Raw genomic sequence first — 26137 nt, 5'->3', positions numbered from 1 at the left:
TGAAAGGTTAATGATAGAGCTCAGTCCTTTGACTAAAAGTTCATTGAAAGGTTAATGATAGAGCTCAGTCCTCTGACTAAAAGTTCATTGAAGGGTTAATGACAGAGCGCAGTCCTTTGACTAAAAGTTCATTGAAGGGTTAATGATAGAGCGCAGTCCTTTGACTAAAAGTTCATTGTAGGGTTAATGATAGTGCCTGGTCATGTGGTAAACAGTGGATTGAACGGTGAATGTCAAAGCCATGTGTCATAAGTCTGTGGTCCTAGGTCTGTAATTGAAGAATTATAATACCAGAGCATTGTGTCCTAGGTCTGTAATTGAAGGGTTAATACCAGAGCCATGTCTCCTAGGTCTGTAATTGAAGGGTTAATACCAGAACCTTGTGTCCTAGGTCTGTAATTGAAGGGTTAATACCAGAGTCATGCTGATGAACAACACTTTGAGGGTGAATGCCTACAGTCGTCGTTGGATCTGTCTCATAGCATGCTTCAGACAGGTCTTAGAGTTTTTGTCGTTGGATCTGTTTCATAGCATGCTTCAGACAGGTCTTAGAGTTTATGTCGTTGGATCTATCTCATAGCATGCTTCAGACAGGTCTTAGAGTTTATGTCGTTGGATCTATCTCATAGCATGCTTCAGACAGGTCTTAGAGTTTATGTTGTTGGATCTATCTCATAGCATGCTTCAGACAGGTCTTAGAGTTTATGTCGTTGGATCTATCTCATAGCATGCTTTAGACAGGTCTTAGAGTTTATGTCGTTGGATCTATCTCATAGCATGCTTTAGACAGGTCTTAGAGTTTTTGTTGTTGGATCTATTTGATAGCATGCTTCTGACAGATCTTTCAGTTTATGTCATTGGATCTATCTCATAGCATGCTTTAGACAGGTCTTAGAGTTTTTGTCGTTGGATCTGTTTCATAGCATGCTTTAGACAGGTCTTAGAGTTTATGTCATTGGATCTATCTCATAGCATGCTTCAGACAGGTCTTAGAGTTTATGTCGTTGGATCTGTTTCATAGCATGCTTTAGACAGGTCTTAGAGTTTATGTCATTGGGTCTATCTCATAGCATGCTTTAGACAGGTCTTAGAGTTTATGTCGTTGGATCTGTTTCATAGCATGCTTTAGACAGGTCTTCAAAGTTTTCTGATGACTTGTACAAAATGAAATGCCTTGTTTAAATCCTTGAAACTCCTTGAAAGTGACAGGTTTATAACACTCTTTAATTTTGGGGTCTGTATTATTGAAACATAAATTGTATATTGTTTCTGTCAGTACACAGCAGCAAAATGTCCCCTCCAGAATTTAGATTTCTTAGAAAACATGATTCTGTAGGGATTTTTCCTTCTGTCTTTGCGGTTATCATCTATGTAGCAGATGGCACTTCATGCAAAGGGCATAAGTCAACACTTAGAAGATGCCTTTGGTCCACATTTCTGACACAAGTTTTATTTGTTATGGCATGTGGTATTTTCAAGGTTTTCAAAAGGTTTTGAAATTTGTACCTGTCTGAAGACGGAAGGGTTTTAGGATGAATCCATTGGTGGTGAGAGTGGTGACAGGAATTTGACATGGTTGTGTTTCTTCATGGTCTGGAGATGTACAGGTTGTACACGTGATGAAAGGAATCACTTCACAGTTGGCAGGGCATTGTCAGTGTTGCAAGGATTGACAGCTGTGTAGCACTGCTGTGTGGGTGTGAGTAATAATAATAATAATACATAGTTTTTCTATGGCACGATATCCAGCACCATGCTGCTCAAAGCGCCTTACATCATAGTTGACTATAAACATGCCTTAAAAAACATATCAACCACTATCTGACAATGGAAAACATCCAGTGTGTTCATATGAATGCAACAGCACACTAAAGATTATAAAAGCTATGAAGTAAATAAGGCTTAGATTAAAACAGAATGCATTTCATAGAACACACACACACACCCACACACACATGCACGCACGCACACATGCACACACACACACACACACACACACACACACACACACACACACACTGACATTAAATATCAACTGCACTAAAAACAAAATTGCATAAGCATTAGAATATTTCTTATTTTCTAACATAGAGTGTGTGCAAGTAACCATTATTATTTTTGTGCTTTGGCATCTGTCATTTCATTTTCATTTTACCTGAGAGACAGATCTCAGAACACAGTGTGTGTGTGTGTGTGTGTGTGTGTGTGTGTGTATGTGTGTGTGTGTGTGTGTGCGTGTGTGTTTGTGTGTGTCTAAAATAGAGTGTGTGCAAGTAACCTTTATTATTTTTGTGCTTTGGCATTTGTCATTTAATTTTCATTTTACCTGAGAGAAGGATCTCAGAACACAGTGTGTGTGTGTGTGTGCGTGTGTGTGTGTGTGTGCGTGTGCGTGTGCGTGTGTGTGTGTGTGTGTGTGTGTTTGTGTGTTTCTTAATAGTCCACAGGCCTTTTCATTTAATTTTCCTTTCAACTGAGTGATGATATGACAATGAATAACAGCACCTTTCCTTGGACAGAGACCAAGCTCTAAGTGCTTTACAAACGTGGAGTCATTTGCACAACAGGCTGCTTACCTGGGCAGAGCCAAATGACACCTGCCTTTTGGTGCTTATTACTCGTTTCCTTTGTCATTCAGTCAGGTATTGGTCATGTACACACACACACACACACACACACACACACACGCATGTAACTTTTTATGTGTACGGCCGTTTGTTTGTTATGCCACCATGTGGGCAACCATGGTCCATTTTAGGGGGTATGCATACTGGTTATGTTCTTGTTTCTGTAACCAACTGAGCACTGAAATGGATTGCAGGATCTAAACCTGTGTATTTGATCTTCTGCATGTGAATGCACATGGAGGGGGATCAGGCACTAGCACGTCTGCACATGTGTTGACCTGGGAGATAGGGAAATACCCACCCTTAACCAGCTAGGTGCACCGGAGATCAAACTCCAGAAATGTGGGCGAGAATCTGGTGCTCTAACCATTGGATTACTGCAGTCATCATTGATAGGTGTATGAACACTCTGTGTGTGTGTGTGTGTGTGTGTGTGTGTGTGTGTGTGTGTGTGTGTGTGTGTGTGTGAGTATGATCATGTGTGTCTGTGTGTCTAATGTGCATGTGTCTAATGTTGTGTGTCTATGTACGTGTGTCTATGTATGTATGTATGTATATGTGTGTGTGTTTCAGTCTGGTGGCCACCAACGCCATGAGGTTTCGCATTGCGGCGGGCCCCAACAAAACACTGCTGGAGTTTGGCCTGAGACGAGCCCAGGGCCCGGATGGGGGGCTCTCCGCCTCCAGATACTGCTACCTGGGGGGTGGGTGGGGCCTCCTTCACCACACACACACTCTCTCTCTCTCTCTCCCTCACTGAAACACACACACACACTCTCTCTCTCTCTCTCTCTCTCTCTCTCCCTCACTGAAACACACATGCTCTCTCTCTTTCTCTCCCTCCCTCTCTCCCTCACTGAAACACACACACTCTCTCTCTATCTGTCTCCCTCACTGAAACACACACACTCTCTCTCTCTCTCTTTATCTCTCTCCCTCACTGAAACACACACACACACTCTCTCTCTATCTCTCTCCCTCACTGAAACACACACACACTCTCTCTATCTCTCTCCCTCACTGAAACACACACACACACTCTCTCTCTATCTCTCTCCCTCACTGAAACACACACACTATCTCTCTCTCTCTCTCTCTCTCTCCCTCACTGAAACACACACACACTCTCTCTCTCTATCTCTCTCCCTCACTGAAACACACACTCTCTCTCTCTCTCTATCTCTCTCCCTCACTGAAACACACACGCACACTCTCTCTCTCTCCCTCTCTCTCTCTCTCACTGAAACACACACACACACTCTCTCTCTCTCTCCCTCACTGAAACACACACATACACACTCTCTCTCTCCCTCCCTCCCTCTCTCTCTCTCACTGAAACACACACATACACACTCTCTCCCTCCCTCCCTCTCTCTCTCTCACTGAAACACACACACACTCTATATTTCTCTGGCTCTTCGTGCTGCAGCCTTGGGTGGCTATTTGTCTTTGGGAACCATCCCAACACTGACTGTCCTGAAACCCAAATGGCTGAGAGAGTGGGGATGTAACTCGGGCAAGACACTGTCCACTATAATCCAGTTCTATTTGGGACAGCGCTTGCTTCCTCTGCTGTTGTGATGGTGATAGGCAAAGACACCAGACTATCATACCTACGATAATGATGATTGCGATGCAGATTGGTGCTTACTTCTCCCAGGCAAGCATTACAGCAAAACGCTAGTCATACTTAAACACATATGCATCAAGTACACACACGGACAAGCATGCACACACACAAACACGCAGGTGAACACACACACACACACACACACACACACACACACACACACACACACAACCAACAGAATCTCAAGAAGCACATTAGTCAAGAAGATGGTGGGCAGAGTGAAAGAGGTGTGTTTTGAGACGCTGATTAAACAGAGGAGGGCGGTTTGTTCCACACCACTGGGCCAGGGCAGGAGAAAGAGAACTTAACTGGGGAAGGGGGGGGGGCATGGCTGGAAACATCAGCAGTAATAATAATGATAGTATTTATATAGTGCTGAATCTTGTGCAGAGACAAATCACAGCGCTTTCGCACCAGTCATTCACACGCATGCATAACTCTAAAACTGGAGAAACTGAAGACAAGGAAGAGGCAGGGAGGGAGGCTATTTTGGGAAGAGGTGGGTTTCAAGGCCAGACTTGAAAGAGCTGAGTGCTAAGACATGACAAAGTGAAAGAGGAAGTTCATTCCAATTGCAAGGTCCAGAGACAGAGAAAGAATGGCGGCCAACAGTGGAGAGTTTGAATCTGGGTATGCATAAACAGAGTGGATCTGAAGCCGATCGTAGAGAGCGAGATGGAGTGTAGAAGTGAAGGCAGCCACAGAGACAGGAAGGGGCAGATTTGTGAATACATTTATAACATAGAGTGCTGATCTTAAACTTTATTCCTTGTAAGACAGGGAGCCAGTGGAGATGTTGCAAAAGAGGAGTGATGTGCTCAGATCTTTTCTTTCTGAGGACGAGTCAGACAGCAGAGTTTTCTCCAGTGTGTGGAGAGGGGGCAGGGGGCTTGGTGAGGAGTGTACGATGGGGAGAGGTGCGTGGGGATGGGGATACCTCATGCAGGTACATACCTCATGGTGATGCTTTGGTGTGCAGGGTACATACCTCATTGTGAGGGGTGTGTGTGTGTGTGCAGGGTACATACATCATGGTGAGGTGTGTGTGTGTGTGTGCAGGGTACATACATCATGGTGAGGTGTGTGTGTGTGTGTGCAGGGTTTGACGGAACCAGCAATGTGCTGGCAGGCAAGATGTTTGGGATCCCTGTCCGAGGCACGCATGCCCACGCCTTCGTCACCTCCTACCGCTCCCTGCAGGAAATCAGGTGCCCGGTAAGTTCCTGTCCACTTCAGTGAGTCCCTTCCTGTCCAGTGAGTCCCTTCCTGTCCACTTCAGTGAGTCCCTGTCCACGTCAGTGAGTCCCTTCCTGTCCCTTCCTGTCCATGTCAGTGAGTCCCTTCCTGTCCATGTCAGTGAGACCTGTCCAGTGAGTCCCTTCCTGTCTACTTCAGTGAGTCCCTGTCCACTTCAGTGAGTCCCTTCCTGTCCACGTCAGTGAGTCCCTTCCTGTCCACTTCAGTGAGTCCCTTCCTGTCCACGTCAGTGAGTCCCTTCCTGTCCACTTCAGTGAGTCCCTGTCCAGTGAGTCCCTTCCTGTCCACTTCAGTGAGTCCCTGTCCAGTGAGTCCCTTCCTGTCCACTTCAGTGAGTCCCTGTCCAGTGAGTCCCTTCCTGTCCACTTCAGTGAGTCCCTGTCCACTTCAGTGAGTCCCTTCCTGTCCACTTCAGTGAGTCCCTTCCTGTCTACGTCAGTGAGTCCCTTTCACAGGGATGATGTGATGACTTAGTTTGTGTGATAGACTTTATGATGTGTGACAGACTGTCAAACACAGGGACACTGATGATGATGTTGTGTGACAGACTGTCAAACACAGGGACACTGATGATGATGTTGTGTGACAGACTGTCAAACACAGGGACACTGATGATGATGTTGTGTGACAGACTGTCAAACACAGGGACACTGATGATGATGTTGTGTGACAGACTGTCAAACACAGGGACACTGATGATGATGTTGTGTGACAGACTGTCAAACATGTGGACACTGATGATGATGTTGTGTGACAGACTGTCAAACACAGGGACACTGATGATGATGTTGTGTGACAGACTGTCAAACACAGGGACACTGATGATGATGTTGTGTGACAGACTCTCAAACACAGGGACACTGATGATGATGATGTGTGACACTGTCAAACACAGCGACACTGATGATGATGTGTGACAGACTGTCAAAGACAGGGACACTGATGATGATGTTGTGTGACAGACTGTCAAACATGTGGACACTGATGATGATGTTGTGTGACAGACTGTCAAACACAGGGACACTGATGATGATGTTGTGTGACAGACTGTCAAACATGTGGACACTGATGATGATGTTGTGTGACAGACTGTCAAACACAGAGACACTGATGATGATGTTGTGTGACAGACTGTCAAACACAGGGACACATGATGATGATGTGTGACAGACTGTCAAACACAGGGACACTGATGATGATGTTGTGTGACAGACTCTCAAACACAGGGACACTGGCAAGGAGGTGGACTTTGTCTCCCTCTGTCTGGAATGGCAGGCACAGCTGGCAACCATGATGCGTGAGTTGTGTGTGTGCTGTGCTGTTGTCTGTGCTGTGCTGTTTTGTTGTCCATCTGTGTGCTGTGTGTTGCTCTGAGGGTTTTGACTGTGAGTGGTGCTGTGTGTGACTGAACGGTGCTGTGTGTGACTGTGAATGGTGCTGTGTGTGACTGAATGGTGCTGTGTGTGACTGTGAGTGGTGCTGTGTGTGACTGTGAGTGGTGCTGTGTGTGACTGTGAATGGTGCTGTGTGTGACTGTGAGTGGTGCAGTGTGTGACTGTGAATGGTGCTGTGTGTGACTGTGAGTGGTGCAGTGTGTGACTGTGAATGGTGCTGTGTGTGACTGAATGGTGCTGTGTGTGACTGTGAGTGGTGCTGTGTGTGACTGTGAGTGGTGCTGTGTGTGACTGTGAACGGTGCTGTGTGTGACTGAATGGTGCTGTGTGTGACTGAATGGTGCTGTGTGTGACTGTGAGTGGTGCTGTGTGTGACTGTGAATGGTGCTGTGTGTGACTGTGAGTGGTGCTGTGTGTGACTGTGAGTGGTGCTGTGTGTGACTGTGAATGGTGCTGTGTGTGACTGAATGGTGCTGTGTGTGACTGAATGGTGCTGTGTGTGACTGTGAGTGGTGCTGTGTGTGACTGTGAGTGGTGCTGTGTGTGACTGAATGGTGCTGTGTGTGACTGAATGGTGCTGTGTGTGACTGTGAGTGGTGCTGTGTGTGACTGTGAATGGTGCTGTGTGTGACTGAATGGTGCTGTGTGTGACTGAATGGTGCTGTGTGTGACTGTGAGTGGTGCTGTGTGTGACTGTGAGTGGTGCTGTGTGTGACTGAATGGTGCTGTGTGTGACTGAATGGTGCTGTGTGTGACTGTGAGTGGTGCTGTGTGTGACTGAATGGTGCTGTGTGTGACTGTGAGTGGTGCTGTGTGTGACTGTGAATGGTGCTGTGTGTGACTGTGAGTGGTGCTGTGTGTGACTGTGAATGGTGCTGTGTGTGACTGTGAGTGGTGCTGTGTGTGACTGAATGGTGCTGTGTGTGACTGAGTGGTGCAGTGTGTGACTGTGAGTGGTGCTGTGTGTGACTGAATGGTGCTGTGTGTGACTGTGAGTGGTGCTGTGTGTGACTGTGAATGGTGCTGTGTGTGAATGTGACTGTGAACAGTGCTGTGTGTGACTGTGAATGGTGCTGTGTGTGACTGTGAATGGTGCTGTGTGTGACTGTGAATGGTGCTGTGTGTGACTGTGACTGTGAACGGTGCTGTGTGTGACTGTGAACGGTGCTGTGTGTGACTGTGAATGGTGCTGTGTGTGACTGTGACTCTGGACAGTGCTGTGTGTGACTGTGAATGGTGCTGTGTGACGACTGCGAATGGTGCTGTGTGTGACTGAATGGTGCTGTGTGTGACTGGACAGCGCTGTGTGTGACTGGACAGTGCTGTGTGGTACTGTGAACGGTGCTGTGTGTGACTGAATGGTGCTGTGTGTGACTGTGACTGTTAACAGTGTATGTGTGGTACTGTGAACAGTGCTGTGTATGACTGTGAATGGTGCTGTGTGTATGACTGTGAATGGTGCTGTGTGTGACTGTGACTGTTAACGGTGTGTGTGTGGTACTGTGAATGGTGTGTGTGTGACTGTGAACGGTGTGTGTGTGTGACTGAACGGTACGGTGTGTTGCAGCGTTCCTGCCAGACCAGGTCAGCAAAGGAGAACTGGCGTCTTTCATCGCCTACGCCCAGGCTTTCCCCGACTGCTTGCTGGCTCTGATAGACACCTATGACGTCCTCAGGTACATGATAGACACCTATGACGTCCTCAGGTACATGACTACATGATAGACACCTATGACGTCCTCAGGTACATGATAGACACCTATGATATCCTCAGGTACATGACTACATGATAGACACCTATGACGTCCTCAGGTACATGACTACATGATAGACACCTATGACGTCCTCAGGTACATGACTACATGATAGACACCTATGACGTCCTCAGGTACATGATAGACACCTATGACGTCCTCAGGTACATGACTACATGATAGACACCTATGACGTCCTCAGGTACATGACTACATGATAGACACCTATGACGTCCTCAGGTACATCACTACATGATAGACACCTATGACGTCCTCAGGTACATGACTACATGATAGACACCTATGACGTCCTCAGGTACATGACTACATGATAGACACCTATGACGTCCTCAGGTACATGATAGTGACGTCCTCCGGTACATGATAGACACCTGTGACGTCCTCCAGTACATGATAGACACCTGTGACGTCCTCCAGTACATGATAGACACCTGTGACGTCCTCAGGTACATGACAGACACCTGTGACGTCCTCCGGTACATGATAGACACCTGTGACGTCCTCAGGTACATGATAGACACCTGTGACGTCCTCCGGTACATGATAGACACCTGTGACGTCCTCAGGTACATGATAGACACCTGTGATATCCTCAGGTACATGATAGTGATGTCCTCAGGTACATGATAGACACCTGTGACGTCCTCAGGTACATGATAGACACCTGTGACGTCCTCTGGTGCATGAAAGAAACCTGTGACGTCCTCCGGTACTTACATGACTCTCCTCACGTCCCTGTCAGTGGCACCCTGATGGTTCAGTTTTTCCCTGACCCCTGTCTTTTGCGGGGTGTTTTCTCCTGGATGCTGTCGTAATGTGGGCAAGATAGCCTTTACAGTGCCACGGACAGTATGCACTTCAGATTTAACGTGGACATGACTGTGTATCAGGAGGCTTATTGCCTCCCATTACAAACAGGCGTGTCAATGTTAAATCTGAATTTCTGTTGTTCTTGTCAGGTTCAAGGCGAAATCAGTTGCCAAGCATTTTGTTCCACAGTGTGGGCAGTCTTGAATGAAAACAGCAAACAAATAGTTAAAAGTGAAATATAGTTAACTGACTTTTATTTGAATATATTTCGAAAGCTCATCTGTTACTGGTTCTTGTGTAAGACACTAACAGCCAAAGTCGTGGCTCTAAGTTGAAGGAGTGAAGATATTTCATCATCCAACTCTGCCTTCCTCTTCTCTGAGATTAGCTTCATGGCTGTCCTACCCAGAGTTGAGTGTGCTGTGGGCTTAAATGGGGAGACTGGGACCACACAGTCGAGTGTCATCCACTTCAAGGATGCGTCTTTGGGTGTGTTGCTCTAATTACCTGACCAACACTGCAAGTGTCTGTATCTCTCGGGCCTGGTTAACGCCGGGATATCATTATGACAGGAAGCGTAGAGTACAGCCTTGTCACGCAGTCCCAAACCAAAAATGGACCTCCATAGCAACATCGTCATCATCATCGTCATCCTCCTCCTCCATCATCATCAATATAAACAAAAACAGTCTCAAAGTCTGTGGCCTTTCATGCCCTGCTCTCATGGTGACCTCAGTTTCGATACCCCTCCACTTCCGTGCTTGGGGTGAGTCCTGTCAATGTCGTCAGTGTCGGCAGATTCATGGGGGGCTGTTGTTTGAGGGGCGTGGTGGCGGTCTCCACTCTGGGAGGGACGCTCACTCAGTCTGGCTCTGCAACTAAGCCATTATTGTCGTTAGTAGGGGGCTTAGTAGGTGGTGTCCTAAGTACGTTAAAACAGAACAGGCACCACTGAACACCACCGAAGTGACTCAGCAGCAGTGCAGGGTCTCCTCTGGTGTGTGGCCTCCTGGCGACCTAACATCGATGGTTCCCTGTGGACTGCCGATGCTGGAACTGCGATGGACGAACCCGGGTGTGGCCGTGTATGGGGTAATCTAAATGAGCGGCGTGGGAGTAATGCCACTGAAACAGTGTAGATGTTGGGGCAGCAAAAAAAAAAAAAAAAAAAAAAAAAAGTCTGCTATTGCAGCCCTGTGTTCCACAAGGAGTCAAGAGGCATAAGTCAAGTCAAAGTATGTGTGTGTGTGTGTGTGTGTGTGTGCAGGAGTGGGCTGCCAAATTTCTGTACGGTGGCCATGGCGTTGAATGACCTGGGTTACCGGGCAGTGGGCATCCGATTGGACAGCGGTGACCTGGCCTATCTCTCTTTGGTTGTTCGGGACATTTTTCGCAACGTCTCCACCAAGTGGGTGCAGTGTGTGTGTGTGTGTGTGTGTGTGAAAGGTTTTTAGTATATGAGAGAGAGAGAGTGTGTGTGTGTGTGTGTGTGAAAGGTTTTTAGTTTATGAGAGTGTGTGTGTGTGTGTGTGTGTGAAAGGTTTTAGTATATGTGTGTGTGTGTGTGTGTGTGTGTGTGTGTGTGTGTGAAAGGTTTTTAGTATATGAGAGTGTGTGTGTGTGTGTGTTATGAATGCTCTCATTTGGTGTGTGTGTCATGTTTATGGTGTGTGTAAATGTATGATGAGCAATTTCTGTATATGTGTGTGTGTGTGTGTGTGTGTGTGTGTGATTATCAATGTTTTCATGTGGTGTATGCATCATGTTTATGGTGTGTTTTAGTGTAAGGTCAGCAGTGTGTGTTTGGAGCTGAGTTTTCTGTTTTTGCACTGAACGCATTTGCAACGCTGACCGCCCTCCTGTGCAGATTCAACCTGCCATGGTTTGAGAACCTGACCATTGTGGCCAGCAATGACATCAATGAGGACACTATACATTCCTTGAACACACAGGTGTGTGGTTTTCTGCCTTTCTTGTGTGGGGAAAATGGATCCTGGTTGCAGACGGTGTACGTAGGACAGGATGTGAATGAGGGTTGTTCTGACTGACATGTTCTGCCTTCAGGGACATTCCCTGATAATTTTTTTTTAAGTGTACCTGTGTTGTACAGTGTGTAGCTGTGTAGTGCAGAGTGACCAGTGTACCTGTGTTGTACATTACAGTGTGAAGCTGTGTAGTGCAGAATGACCAGTGTACCTGTGTTGTACAGTGTGTAGCTGTGTAGTGCAGAATGACCTGTGTACCTGTGTTGTACATTACAGTGTGTAGCTGTGTAGTGCAGAATGACCTGTGTACCTGTGTTGTACATTACAGTGTGTAGCTGTGTAGTGCAGAATGACCAGTGTACCTGTGTTGTACAGTGTGTAGCTGTGTAGTGCAGAATGACCAGTGTACCTGTGGTGTACAGTGTGTTGCTGTGTAGTGCAGAATGACCTGTGTACCTGTGTTGTACATTACAGTGTGTAGCTGTGTAGTGCAGAATGACCTGTGTACCTGTGTTGTACATTACAGTGTGTAGCTGTGTAGTGCAGAATGACCTGTGTACCTGTGTTGTACATTACAGTGTGTAGCTGTGTAGTGCAGAATGACCAGTGTACCTGTGTTGTACATTACAGTGTGTAGCTGTGTAGTGCAGAATGACCAGTGTACCTGTGTTGTACAGTGAAACTGAAACTGTACAGTGTGTAGCTGTGTAGTGCAGAATGACCTGTGTACCTGTGTTGTACATTACAGTGTGTAGCTGTGTAGTACAGAATGACCAATGTACCTGTGTTGTACATTACAGTGTGAAGCTGTGTAGTGCAGAGTGACCTGTGTACCTGTGTTGTACATTACAGTGTGTAGATGTGTAGTACAGAATGACCAGTGTACCTGTGTTGTACATTACAGTGTGTAGATGTGTAGTACAGAATGACCAGTGTACCTGTGTTGTACATTACAGTGTGTAGATGTGTAGTACAGAATGACCAGTGTACCTGTGTTGTACATTACAGTGTGAAGCTGTGTAGTACAGAATGACCAGTGTACCTGTGTTGTACATTACAGTGTGTAGCTGTGTAGTGCAGAATGACCAGTGTACCTGTGTTGTACAGTGTGTAGCTGTGTAGTGCAGAATGACCAGTGTACCTGTGTTGTACAGTGTGTAGCTGTGTAGTGCAGAATGACCAGTGTACCTGTGTTGTACAGTGTGTAGCTGTGTAGTGCAGAATGACCAGTGTACCTGTGTTGTACATTACAGTGTGAAGCTGTGTAGTGCAGAATGACCAGTGTACCTGTGTTGTACATTACAGTGTGAAGCTGTGTAGTGCAGAATGACCAGTGTACCTGTGTTGTACAGTGTGTAGCTGTGTAGTGCAGAATGACCAGTGTACCTGTGTTGTACAGTGTGTAGCTGTGTAGTGCAGAATGACCAGTGTACCTGTGTTGTACAGTGTGTAGCTGTGTAGTGCAGAGTGACCAGTGTACCTGTGTTGTACATTACAGTGTGTAGCTGTGTAGTGCAGAATGACCAGTGTACCTGTGTTGTACATTACAGTGTGAAGCTGTGTAGTGCAGAATGACCAGTGTACCTGTGTTGTACATTATAGTGTGTAGCTGTGTAGTGCAGAATGACCAGTGTACCTGTGTTGTACATTACAGTGTGTAGCTGTGTAGTGTAGAATGACCTGTGTACCTGTGTTGTACAGTGTGTAGCTGTGTAGTGCAGAATGACCTGTGTACCTGTGTTGTACAGTGTGTAGCTGTGTAGTGCAGAGTGACCTGTGTACCTGTTTTGTACATTACAGTGTGTAGCTGTGTAGTGTAGAATGACCTGTGTACCTGTGTTGTACAGTGTGTAGCTGTGTAGTGCAGAGTGACCTGTGTACCTGTTTTGTACATTACAGTGTGTAGCTGTGTAGTGCAGAATGACCTGTGTACCTGTGTTGTACAGGGTGTAGCTGTGTAGTGCAGAATGACCTGTGTACCTGTGTTGTACAGTGTGTAGCTGTGTAGTGCAGAGTGACCTGTGTACCTGTGTTGTACATTACAGTGTGTAGCTGTGTAGTGTAGAATGACCTGTGTACCTGTGTTGTACAGTGTGTAGCTGTGTACCTGTGTTGTACAGAATCACCACATCGACAGCTTTGGGATCGGCACACACCTGGTGACCTGTCAGAAACAGCCAGCTCTGGGCTGCGTCTTCAAGGTACACACTGCTGTGATCCTTGTGTAGTCTGCACACACCTAATGACCTCTCTGTCTGTCAGTCTGTCTGCCTGTCAGTCTGTCTGTCTGCCTGTCAGTCTGTTAGTCTGTCTGTCTGCCTGTCTGCCTGTCTGTCTGTCTGCCTGCCTGCCTGTCTGTCTGTCTGTCTGCCTGTCTGTCTGTCTGCCTGTCTGTCTGTCAGTCTGCCTGCCTGTCTGTCTGTCTGTCTGTCTGCTTGCTTGTCTTGGGTGAAAAAATCATTCTGTGCTTACACTTCAGTTTTAAATGCAGTCATTCTGGCAATCAACGGTTGGGAGAGAGGCGGCAGGGAGGGGGGGGGGGGGCGGGGGGGGGGGTCTATGTCACTTGGGGAATTTGTGGCGCAGACGTACCAGAGGGTATGTGGCAAGGTTTCATTTGGTTTCTTGCTGTTTTAGTACAAATGCACTGCAGTGTAGTGCAGTGCAAATTGCAACACACTGCACAACGATACAGTGCAAGAAAGTCAGTGCACTGTACAGTACATGCACTCCGTGACACTCTGCTCCAGTGTGATACAACACCGTACAGTGAAATACACTGCGCTACAGTAGACTCCACTACATAAGACTCCACTACACTGGACTCCACCACAATAGATTCCAACACAGTAGAGTCCAATAAAATAGACCCTGCTGCACTTCACTACACAAAACTCCACTACACTAGCTTCCACTGCAATAAATTCCACTACACTAGACTCCACTGCAGTAGACTCCGCTACTCTCCACTCCACCACACAAGACTCCACAACACTAGCTTCCACTACAATAAATTCCAGTACATTAGACTCCACTACAATAGACTTTAGTGCACTAGACCACACTACACTAGACTCCACTACAATAGACTCCACTACAATAGACTTTAGTGCACTAGACCACACTACACTAGACTCCACTACAATAGACTCCACATCAGACTCCACTACAATAGACCTTAGTGCTCTAGACCACACTACACTAGACTCCACTACAATAGACTCCACATCAGACTCTACTACAATACACTCCACTACAATAGACCTTAGTGCACTAGACCACACTACAATAGACTCCACATCAGACTCCACTACAATACACTCCACTACAATAGACTTTAGTGCACTAGACCACACTACACTAGACTCCACTACAATAGACTCCACATCAGACTCCACTACACTAGACTCCACTACAATAGACCTTAGTGCACTAGACCACACTACAATAGACTCCACTACACTACAATCTGCTCTGCTACACACTCCACTCCACTGCACTCCACTCCACTCCAGTGTCCACTCCATTGCAGTGCAGTCCACTGTTTCAGCTGGTGGAGGTGAACAACAATGCCACCATGAAGCTGAGTGAGGATGTGGAGAAAGTCACCCTGCCGGGTCGCAAGAGGGCCTACCGTCTGTACGGTGCTGATGGTCAGTGTGTCGTCTGTTTACCTCACACACCTCACACCTCACACCTCACACCTTACACCTCACACCTCACACACACCTCACACCTCACACCTCACACCTCACACACACTTTACACACCAAGAGGGCCTACCGTCTGTACGGTGCTGATGGTCAGTGTGTTGTCTGTTTACCTCACACACCTCACACCTTACACCTCACACACACCTCACACCTCACACACCTCACACCTCACACCTCACACACACTTCACACCTCACACACACCTCACACAGCTCTCACACACTTTACACACCAAGAGGGCCTACCGTCTGTACGGTGCTGATGGTCAGTGTGTTGTCTGTTTACCTCACACACCTCACACCTTACACCTCACACCTCACACACACCTCACACACACCTCACACAGCTCTCACACACTTTACACACCAAGAGGGCCTACCGTCTGTACGGTGCTGATGGTCAGTGTGTTGTCTGTTTACCTCACACACCTCACACCTTACACCTCACACACACTTCACACCTCACACACCTCACACCTCACACACACTTTACACACCAAGAGGGCCTACCGTCTGTACGGTGCTGATGGTCAGTGTGTCGTCTGTTTACCTCACACACCTCACACACCTCACACCTTACACCTCACACCTCACACACACCTCACACCTCACACCTCACACACACTTTACACACCAAGAGGGCCTACCGTCTGTACGGTGCTGATGGTCAGTGTGTTGTCTGTTTACCTCACACACCTCACACCTCACACCTTACACCTCACACTTCACACTTCACACACACTTTACACACCAAGAGGACCTACCGTCTGCACACCTCACACACCTCACACCTCACATATACCTCACACACCTCACACCTCACATATACCTCACACCTCATATATACCTCACACCTCACACACACCACACACACCTCACACCTCACACACCTCGCACCTCACTCACACCACACACACCTCGCACCTCACACACCTCGCACCTCACTCACACCTCACACACCTCACACCTCACATATACCTCACACCTCATATATACCTCACACCTCACACACACCACACACACCTCACACCTCACACACCTCGCACCTCACTCACACCACACACACCTCACACCTCACATATACCTCACACCTCATATATACCTCACACCTCATATATACCTCACACCTCATATATACCTCACACCTCACATACACCTCACACCTCATATATACCTCACACCTCACACACACCACACACACCTCACACCTCACACACCTCGCACCTCACTCACACCTCACACACCTCGCACCTCACACACCTCGCACCTCACACACACACCTCGCACACACCTCACACCACACACCTCACACACACCTTGCACACCTCACATCTTACACACACCTCACATCTCACACACACCTCACACACCTCACATCTCACACACCTCACACCACACATCACACCTCGCACACCTCACATACACCTCACACCACACACCTCACATCTCACACACACCTCACATACCTCACACACCGCACACACACCTCACACCTCACACCACACACCTCACACCACACACCTCACACCACACACCCCACACCTCACACCACACACCTCACACCACACACCACACACCTCACACCACACACCACACACCACACACCTCACACACACCTCACACACCTCACACCTCACACACACCTCACACACCTCACACCTCACACACACCTCACACACCTCACACCTCACTCACACACACCTCGCACCTTACACACACCTCACACCACACACACCTCACACACACCACACACACCACACTTCGCACACACCTCACAACACACACACCTCACACACCTCACACACCTCACACACACCTCACACACACCTCACACCTCACACCTCACACACACCTCACACCACACACCTCACACACCTCACACCTCACACACCTCGCACACACCTCACACCTCACTCACACACACATACACACACAACTGAGGAGTGGCAAGAGAGGACACGACAGGGATTTGTGTGTGTGTGTGGTGTGCATGTGTGTGTGGTGTGGTTAGTGTGTGTGGAGGGGGGGTGGGCGGGGTCTGTGTGTACATGTGTGATGTGTGTGTGGTGTGGTGTATATGTATGTGTGCGGTGTGTGGTGTGCGTGTCTGTGATGTGGTCTGTGTGTGTGTGTGTGTGTGTGTGTGTGTGTGTGTGTGTGTGTGGTGCAGGCACAGCGCTGGTGGACCTGATGATACAGATCGGGGAGCAGGAACCCACACAGGGACAGAGGCTGCTGTGCCGACACCCCACCCAGGTAAACACCCATGTAGGTGGGCACACTGAGGCGTGGCGTGCAGCTACCTGCATGCTCCGTGGTTCCCACCCCTCTCCCTCCACACCCCTTCCCTCTCCCCTCCCCTCCCTCCACACCCTTCCCTCCCCTCCCCTTCCATCCTCCCCCCACCCCTCCCCTCCCCCTCCCTCCCCCCACCCCCCTCCCCTCCCCTTCCATCCTCCCCCAACCCCTCCCCTCCCCCCCCCCACCCTCCCCCCACCCCACCCCTCCCCTCCCCTTCCATCCTCCCCCCACCCCTCCCCTCCCCTCCCCACCCTCCCCCCACCCCTCCCCTCCCCTCCCCCTTCCATCCCCTCCCCTTCCATCCTCCCCCCACCCCTCCCCTCCCCTCCCCACCCTCCCCCCACCCCTCCCCTCCCCCTTCCATCCCCTCCCCTCCCCACCCTCCCCCCACCCCTCCCCTCCCCTTCCATCCTCTCCCCTCCCCACCCTCCCCCCACCCCTCCCCTATCCCCTCCCCTCCGCCCTTCACCTTCACAACAGCATGCGCCTGGGTGTGTGCACGAGCTTCAAAGTGTGCGTGTGTGCACATGGTGGTATTCATTGACAACATGCACACACTTGGACTCTTACACATGCACACACGCACACGCACACACACACGCACACAAACACGCATGCGCACACACTTGCTCTCACGCATGCATACACACACACAAAGCTTGTTGGTGTGAACAGTTATTGAGTGTGTATGCTTTGTTTTGTTTTGTTTGTTTTTTTAAGTAAGTTTTCTCTTTTTCCTGATTTTATAATATATTTCAATGCTTAGCACATGAGTGATATATGAATTAATAAATCTGAAACATGCAAGATTTGTTTACTTACTATTTTGATACTGTCCGTTGTATTTATTTCATTTGATTTATTTGTTTATTTATTTATTTTGTTATTTTTTCTTCTTTTTTTTTTTTGCATGCATTTTCCAGGACTTTCCTGACAGGGGGATGCTACGTGTGGTTTGTGACCTTAGTATCCAGTACAGGCGCTTTGGACTCGCCATCAGCCTCAGCAAGACCGAGTCCATGTACCAACCAGCTAGCTCACAGAACGCCAGTGCCTACCCCCCCTACCTGCAGTCAAGATCGATGACACAGAGATCAAGTCAGTTGGCAAGTTTTGCTACCTGGGCAGCACCCTATGCAGCAGTGGAGCCCTTGATGCAGAAGTGACGCTGCGCATTGCCAAGGCCAGCTCCACCTTTGGCAGACTCAACAACAGGCTGTGGAACAACAAAGGCATCAGGCTTAGCACCAAAATCAAAACCTGGACGACATAGCGCCGTCACATTCAACAACTTGAACAGTTTCACCAGAGATGCCTACAAAAGATCCTCGGCATATAGTGGCAAGACAGAGTCTCCAACCACTAGGTCCAAGATCCAGTGCCAGCTACGCTGGACAGGACACGTCCACATGACAGACAGTAGGATCCCAAAGATGCTTTTGTATGGCCAGCTGAAGGAAGGCCACTGCGAACTTGGAAGACCCTGCAAGCACTTCAAGGACACCTTGAAAACAAACCTCAAAGTCTGTGACATAGACATTGCTTCCTGGGAAACTGATGCCCTTGACCGCTCTCACTGGAGGATGCTGTGCTCTAGTGGCATAAAGACGTTTGAAAACAAGAGAACGCTGACCATTAAGGAGAAGCGTGAGCGAAGGAAGCAGGGCTCAGCTTCTGGAGACGTTTTCCCTTGCAACACCTATGGGAAGTGCTGCGCATCCAGAATCGGCCTCTTCTCCCATATGAGGACACACACCGACAGATAAGCCTGCCTGCCTACTCATCTGTCGGGCCGACGGGAGACTCCATCATCCATTACAAAAACTGTGGCAGGTTGAATGAAGTGTGTCAAACTGAACACGGATCTTGAAAACTGAAGTGAAAATGATCATGACCAAACAGAACTCTGTGCGTAGTAGACTGTGTCTGTGCTGTCAGTGTGTTTTTGTTGTTGTTTTGTGTTTATGTTTTTTGTGTGTGTTTTTTGTCCCCCCCATATTTCAGACTTCCTTTTTCTGGGTCAGATCAGAATCTAGGCTTTCACTTTGATACTGCTAACACACACACAAACACACACACACACACACACACACACACACACACACACAGGAAAAATTAATAATAAGGTGATGACATTATGACATCAATCAGTAAAATGTTTAGAACACTTTTATTGTGGATTGAATAAAAGCAGACAAAAAAAGACTAAAAAAAAGAGAGGCATAAATAAAACTGCACACAGGAAAAAATACCAAAAAAATGGGTGGCGCTGTAGTGGGGAGAGCAGCCCAAATTTCACACAGAGAAATCAGTTGTGATAAAAAGAAATACAAATACAAATAATTATGTTCATTTGCTAATTCAAGTAATTGTCCATGTACTGTTTTTCACCATAGAATTTGTGTGTCTTATCTGTCTTGATTTTTCATGTGAATCTCTTCCTTCCCCCTCCCTTTTTTCTTCTGTTTTCTGGTCTTTTCTTTTTTCTTTCCTTTTTTATGAGGGCAGGATGGGGAAAAAAAGCTGTACAAGCTTATTCTTTTACCCTCAATAAAGATCATTTTGACTTGACTTGACTTGACTTGTGAGAAGAGATGGGATTGCGAGAACGGGAGGGCCAACTAACACTCCACTCTGCTAGCTTACAGCCAGAAACTTGTTGAATGTCTGTGATGAACAGTCATTCTCAGTCTTTGGACCAACAGCATGGAACTCTCTGCCTTACGCTTTTATGCAATGGTTGGTTTCAGGAATCGAAACGGGCCTACGTGTCCCCAGCCAGGATTGAAATGTTACACCATGAGTACTGGAAAGAGGGCAAGGTAAGAGACGTGTGTGTTTTGACATGGAAGCATGTGTGTGTGTGAATGTATCACTCATTCACTCATTCCCTCGACCGCTGGGGTCGTTGGGGGTACATGAGGAAGATGTCATAGCTCGCCACACCATTCTGTTGGCAGCTGTCGTGAGGAGATCTGGCATCGTCATTTTGGTCCATTCCTTGACGTTGTCGGACCAGCTCTTTCTCTGCCACCCCCGCAGGTTTTGAATTCACGAAGAGTCAACACCAGTTTTGAAAACCTAATGTGAATTTAAGAATAGACTGGAGACTGACGGTCCCTCTCTATCTCTCTCTCTGCCACACACACATTAACACACACACACACACACACACACACACACACACACACACACACATTAACACACACATTAACACACACACACACACACACACACACACACACACACATTAACACACACACACACACACACATTAACACACACACACACACACACACACACACTTACATATACACCCACCCACTTTTCAGTGTATTGGCTCAATGGCCATTTTCCCATCAGATAAAAAAAAACAAAAGTCTGTACAGATTTAAAAAAAAACAAAAACGGTCACATTGATGTTCTAGGTTAGAGAGGTACAGAGAGCATTGCGTGTCACAGGTGGTGAGAGATTTGCCTCCCCTGGCCAGTCTACGCACACGAGCCTTTAAGTCTCTGGAGACTGTGCGACAGGACCACAAGCGCATGCTGAACCCCACGCCGTACAAGGTACCTGGTTTTTCACCCTCTGTCTGTGCCATATCTGGACTTTTCTGTCGTGTTTTCCCAGTACAAGGTACCTGGTTTTTCACCCTCTGTCTGTGCCATATCTGGACTTTTCTGTCGTGTTTTCCCAACAAAAGGTACCTGGTTTTTCACCCTCTCTCTGTGCCATATCTGGACTTTTCTGTTGTGTTTTCCCAACAAAAGGTACCTGGTTTTTCACCCTCTCTCTGTGCCATGAGCATTCTCAGACTTTCTTTCCTGTCTGTGTTTTCAAGTCTGCAGCCCACTCACCCTCACCATTCTATACAACAGGACCTCTGTGCTGACCTCAGCTCCTCTCTGTACAAGGTGACCAATTTTCTGTTTTTACCAGTATTCACTGCACCCATATCGAAGATTGACAGAAGCTAACAGCTTGGCAGAGTGAGAGCTGTATGATCAGTGGTTTCTCCACTGCAGTGGGAATTAATTGTATTACAGCTTAGTCTCTTGTGAAGGACTGTTGCGCTCAAACTAGGAGGCAAGGTTGCACTGGCTGACTGGACTGTGACGGATGGTGACCATTGGGTTACTCTGCTGGTCAGGCAGATGTGGTGTGGCGCATATGGATTTGTCCGAACTGTAACTGAACTGAACTGTGACAGATGTACCTTGTACCCTCACTATCTGAGGTGTATCCCCATAGTCTGAAGTGTATCCCCAACACCTGAAATGCATCCTGAAGATCTGAGGTGTATCTCTGTAGTCTGAAGTGTATCCCCAACACCTGAAATGTATCCTGAAGATCTGAGGTGTATCCCTGTAGTCTGAAGTGTATCCCCAACACCTGAAATGCATCCTGAAGATCTGAGGTGTATCTCTGTAGTCTGAAGTGTATCCCCAACACCTGAAATGTATCCTGAAGATCTGAGGTGTATCCCTGTAGTCTGAAGTGTATCCCCAACACCTGAAATGTATCCTGAAGATCTGAGGTGTATCCCTGTAGTCTGAAGTGTATCCCCAACACCTGAAATGTATCCTCAAGATCTGAGGTGTATCCCCGTAGTCTGAAGTGTATCCCCAACACCTGAAATGCATCCTGAAGATCTGAAGGCTATCCCCATAGTCTGAAGTGTATCCCCAACACCTGAAATGTATCCTGAAGATCTGAGGTGTATCCCTGTAGTCTGAAGTGTATCCCCAACACCTGAAATGTATCCTGAAGATCTGAGGTGTATCCCTGTAGCCTGAAGTGTATCCCCAACACCTGAAATGTATCCTCAAGATCTGAAGTATATCTCAAGGTCTTGATGTATCCCCCAACATCTCAGGTGTGTCCCCAAGATCTTAAGTGTATCCCCAAGGCCTCAGTGTTCCCCCAAGATCTCGATGTATCCTCAAGACCTGAAGTGTATCCCTAAGATTTGAAGTGTATTCCTAAAATCCAGAGTGTATCTCCAGTGTGTTACGTATATCCCTAAGATCTTATCCCTTCGATCAGAAGTGTCCACAAGATCTGAAGTTCTCATCTTCTTGAATTACTACTACTGCCACTTCTACTACTACTAATTCTACCACTACTACTACAACTACTACCACTACTACTACTACTAGTACCACTACTACCACTACTACTACCACTACTACTACTACTACTACTAAACAGGTATGGATCACTCCATTCTGTTAGAGGTATCAGTTATCTCATTATGTTACAGGTATCACCTTGTTATGTTACAGGTATCAGTCACCTCATTATGTTACAGGTATCACCTTGTTATGTTACAGGTATCAGTCACCTTATTATGTTACAGGTATCACCTCATGTTACAGGTATCAGTCACCTCTTTATGCTACTGCATTACAGGTATCACCTCATGTTACAGGTATCACCTCATTATGTTACAGGTATCAGTCACCTCATGTTACAGGCATCACCTCATGTTACAGGTATCAGTCACCTCATGTTACAGGCATCACCTCATTATATTAAAGGTATCACCTCATGTTACAGGCATCACCTCGTCATGTTACAGGTATCACCTCATTATGTTACAGGTATTACCTCATTATGTTACAGGTATCAGTCACCTCCAATCTGTACACCTTCATCCACGACCTGTGGCTGCAGAGCGCCCCCATCGGAGAGCTGGCCTAAAGGGAGGCAATGCAGGTGTTGGGATCCTGGTGGGGTCGGCTGTGGTCGGTGTGCTGTGTTCAGTGGTGTGCTGTCACACTTTGGGGCAAGGGTTCTGTGAGGATGTCAAACCTGTGTATGACACTTATCATTGGACACTTTGGGGCAAGGGTTTAGTGAGGATATCAAACCTGTGTATGACACTGTTATCGTTGGACACTTTGGGGCAAGGGTTTAGTGAGGATATCAAACCTGTGTGTGACACTGTTATTGTTGGACACTTTGGGGCAAGGGTTTAGTGAGGATGTCAAACCTGTGTGTGACACTGTTATCATTGGACACTTTGGGGCAAGGGTTTAGTGAGGATGTCAAACCTGTGTATGACACTGTTATCGTTGGACACTTTGGGGCAAGGGTTTAGTGAGGATGTCAAACCTGTGTATGACACTGTTATCATTGGACACTTTGGGGCAAGGGTTTAGTGAGGATGTCAAACCTCTGTGTGACACTGTTATCGTTGGACACTTTGGGGCAAGGGTTTAGTGAGGATGTCAAACCTGTGTATGACACTGTTATCATTGGACACTTTGGGGCAAGGGTTTAGTGAGGATGTCAAACCTGTGTATGACACTGTTATCGTTGGACACTTTGGGGCAAGGGTTTAGTGAGGATGTCAAACCTGTGTATGACACTGTTATCATTGGACACTTTGGGGCAAGGGTTTAGTGAGGATGTCAAACCTGTGTATTAGTTTATGACACTGTTATCATTGGACACTTTGGGGCAAGGGTTCAGTGAGGATGTCAAACCTGTGTATTAGTTTATGACACTGTTATATCATTGGACACTTTGGGGCAAGGGTTTAGTGAGGATGTCAAACCTGTGTATTAGTTTATGACACTGTTATATCATTGGACACTTTGGGGCAAGGGTTTAGTGAGGATGTCAAACCTGTGTATAAGTTTATGACACTGTTATATCATTGGACACTTTGGGGCAAGGGTTTAGTGAGGATGTCAAACCTGTGTATTAGTTTATGACACTTATCATTGGACACTTTGGGGCAAGGATTTAGTGAGGATATCAAACCTGTGTATTAGTTTATGACACTATTATCATTGGACACTTTGGGGCAAGGATTTAGTGAGGATGTCAAACCTGTGTATTAGTTTGACACTTATCATTGGACACTTTGGGGCAAGGATTTAGTGAGGATGTCAAACCTGTGTGTGACACTGTCATCGTTGGACAGTTTGGGCCAAGGGTTCAGCAAGGATGTTCACCACCAGAAACATAGCACTGTCACGGCTGGCTGCATTTAGGGAAAGGACATGAGCCAGCCAGTGTGCAGAAATATCACCTGTGGCCAAGACTGGCCAGTGTTCGGGGAAAGAAACGGGAAGGTGGTGAACAACCAAAACGGCAGCACTGTCAGGGAAGCTGAAAGCATTGTTACACTGCCTGCTGTGTTTTGTGTCATGGAGTGAATGCACTTTAGGACTTTGGAATTTCATCCTGTGAAAGTTGCTTGTGGGGTTTCATGATGGGAGAGATGTCTGAGGGTTTTTATCCTGTGAAAAAAAAGTCTGTGGGGTGTTATCCTGTGAAAGATGTCTGTGGGGTGTTATCCTGTGAAAGATGTCTGAGGGGTGTTATCCTGTGAAAGATGTCTGTGGGGTGTTATCCTGTGAAAGATGTCTGAGGGGTGTTATCCTGTGAAAGATGTCTGTGGGGTGTTATCCTGTGAAAGATGTCTGAGGGGTGTTATCCTGTGAAAGATGTCTGTGGTGTGTTATCCTGTGAAAGATGTCTGAGGGGTGTTATCCTGTGAAAGATGTCTGTGGTGTATTATCCTGTGAAAGATATCTGAGGGGTGTTATCCTGTGAAAGATGTCTGTGGTGTGTTATCCTGTGAAAGATGTCTGAGGGGTGTTATCCTGTGAAAGATGTCTGTGGTGTGTTATCCTGTGAAAGATGTCTGAGGGGTGTTATCCTGTGAAAGAAGTCTGTGGGGTGTTATCCTGTGAAAGATGTCTGTGGGGTGTTATCCTGTGAAAGATATCTGTGGTGTGTTATCCTATGAAAGATATCTGAGGGGTGTTATCCTGTGAAAGATGTCTGTGGGGTGTTATCCTGTGAAAGATGTCTGAGGGGTGTTATCCTGTGAAAGATGTCTGTGGTGTGTTATCCTGTGAAAGATGTCTGAGGGGTGTTATCCTATGAAAGATGTCTGTGGTGTATTATCCTGTGAAAGATATCTGAGGGGTGTTATCCTGTGAAAGATGTCTGTGGGGTGTTATCCTGTGAAAGATGTCTGTGGGGTGTTATCCTGTGAAAGATGTCTGAGGGGTGTTATCCTGTGAAAGATGTCTGTGGGGTGTTATCCTGTGAAAGATGTCTGTGGGGTGTTATCCTGTGAAAGATGTCTGTGGTGTGTTATCCTGTGAAAGATGTCTGTGGGGTGTTATCCTGTGAAAGATGTCTGAGGGGTGTTATCCTGTGAAAGATATCTGAGGGGTGTTATCTTATGAATGATGTCTGAGGGGTGTTATCCTGTGAAAGATGTCTGAGGGGTGTTATCCTGTGAAAGATATCTGAGGGGTGTTATCTTATGAAAGATGTCTGAGGGGTGTTATCTTATGAAAGATGTCTGTGGGGTGTTATCCTATGAAAGATGTCTGTGGTGTGTTATCCTGTGAAAGATATCTGAGGGGTGTTATCCTATGAAAGATGTCTGTGGGGTGTTATGCTATGAAAGATGTCTGTGGTGTGTTATCCTGTGAAAGATGTCTGTGGGGTGTTATGCTGTGAAAGATGTCTGAGGGGTGTTATCCTGTGAAAGATGTCTGTGGTGTGTTATCCTGTGAAAGATGTCTGTGGGGTGTTATCCTGTGAAAGATGTCTGTGGGGTGTTATGCTGTGAAAGATATCTGAGGGGTGTTATCCTATAAAAGATGTCTGTG

The 26137-nt window shown here is 47.1% G+C and overlaps 1 protein-coding gene across 1 annotated transcript in view; it reads left to right on the top strand.

The window, feature by feature from the left end:
• Positions 1-25351, top strand: part of LOC143290717 (nicotinate phosphoribosyltransferase-like) — a 43058-nt gene extending 17707 nt beyond the window's left edge. The window contains exons 6-17 of the mRNA XM_076600232.1: positions 3201-3331; positions 5357-5472; positions 6727-6811; positions 8476-8584; positions 10761-10901; positions 11361-11445; positions 13599-13679; positions 15029-15131; positions 17361-17446; positions 20242-20313; positions 20954-21061; positions 23118-25351. Of these exons, the coding sequence (XP_076456347.1) occupies positions 3201-3331; positions 5357-5472; positions 6727-6811; positions 8476-8584; positions 10761-10901; positions 11361-11445; positions 13599-13679; positions 15029-15131; positions 17361-17446; positions 20242-20313; positions 20954-21061; positions 23118-23195 (1195 nt within the window). The 3' untranslated portion in view covers positions 23196-25351. The remainder of the gene's footprint in view (positions 1-3200; positions 3332-5356; positions 5473-6726; positions 6812-8475; positions 8585-10760; positions 10902-11360; positions 11446-13598; positions 13680-15028; positions 15132-17360; positions 17447-20241; positions 20314-20953; positions 21062-23117) is intronic.
• Positions 25352-26137: the final 786 nt, after the last annotated feature.

This window comes from Babylonia areolata, chromosome 16 (genome assembly GCF_041734735.1).
Source record: "Babylonia areolata isolate BAREFJ2019XMU chromosome 16, ASM4173473v1, whole genome shotgun sequence".
NCBI classification, from domain to species: domain Eukaryota; kingdom Metazoa; phylum Mollusca; class Gastropoda; order Neogastropoda; family Buccinidae; genus Babylonia; species Babylonia areolata.
The sequence above is the reverse complement of the archived record's forward strand: the minus strand, read 5'-3'. Positions and strand labels throughout refer to the sequence as shown.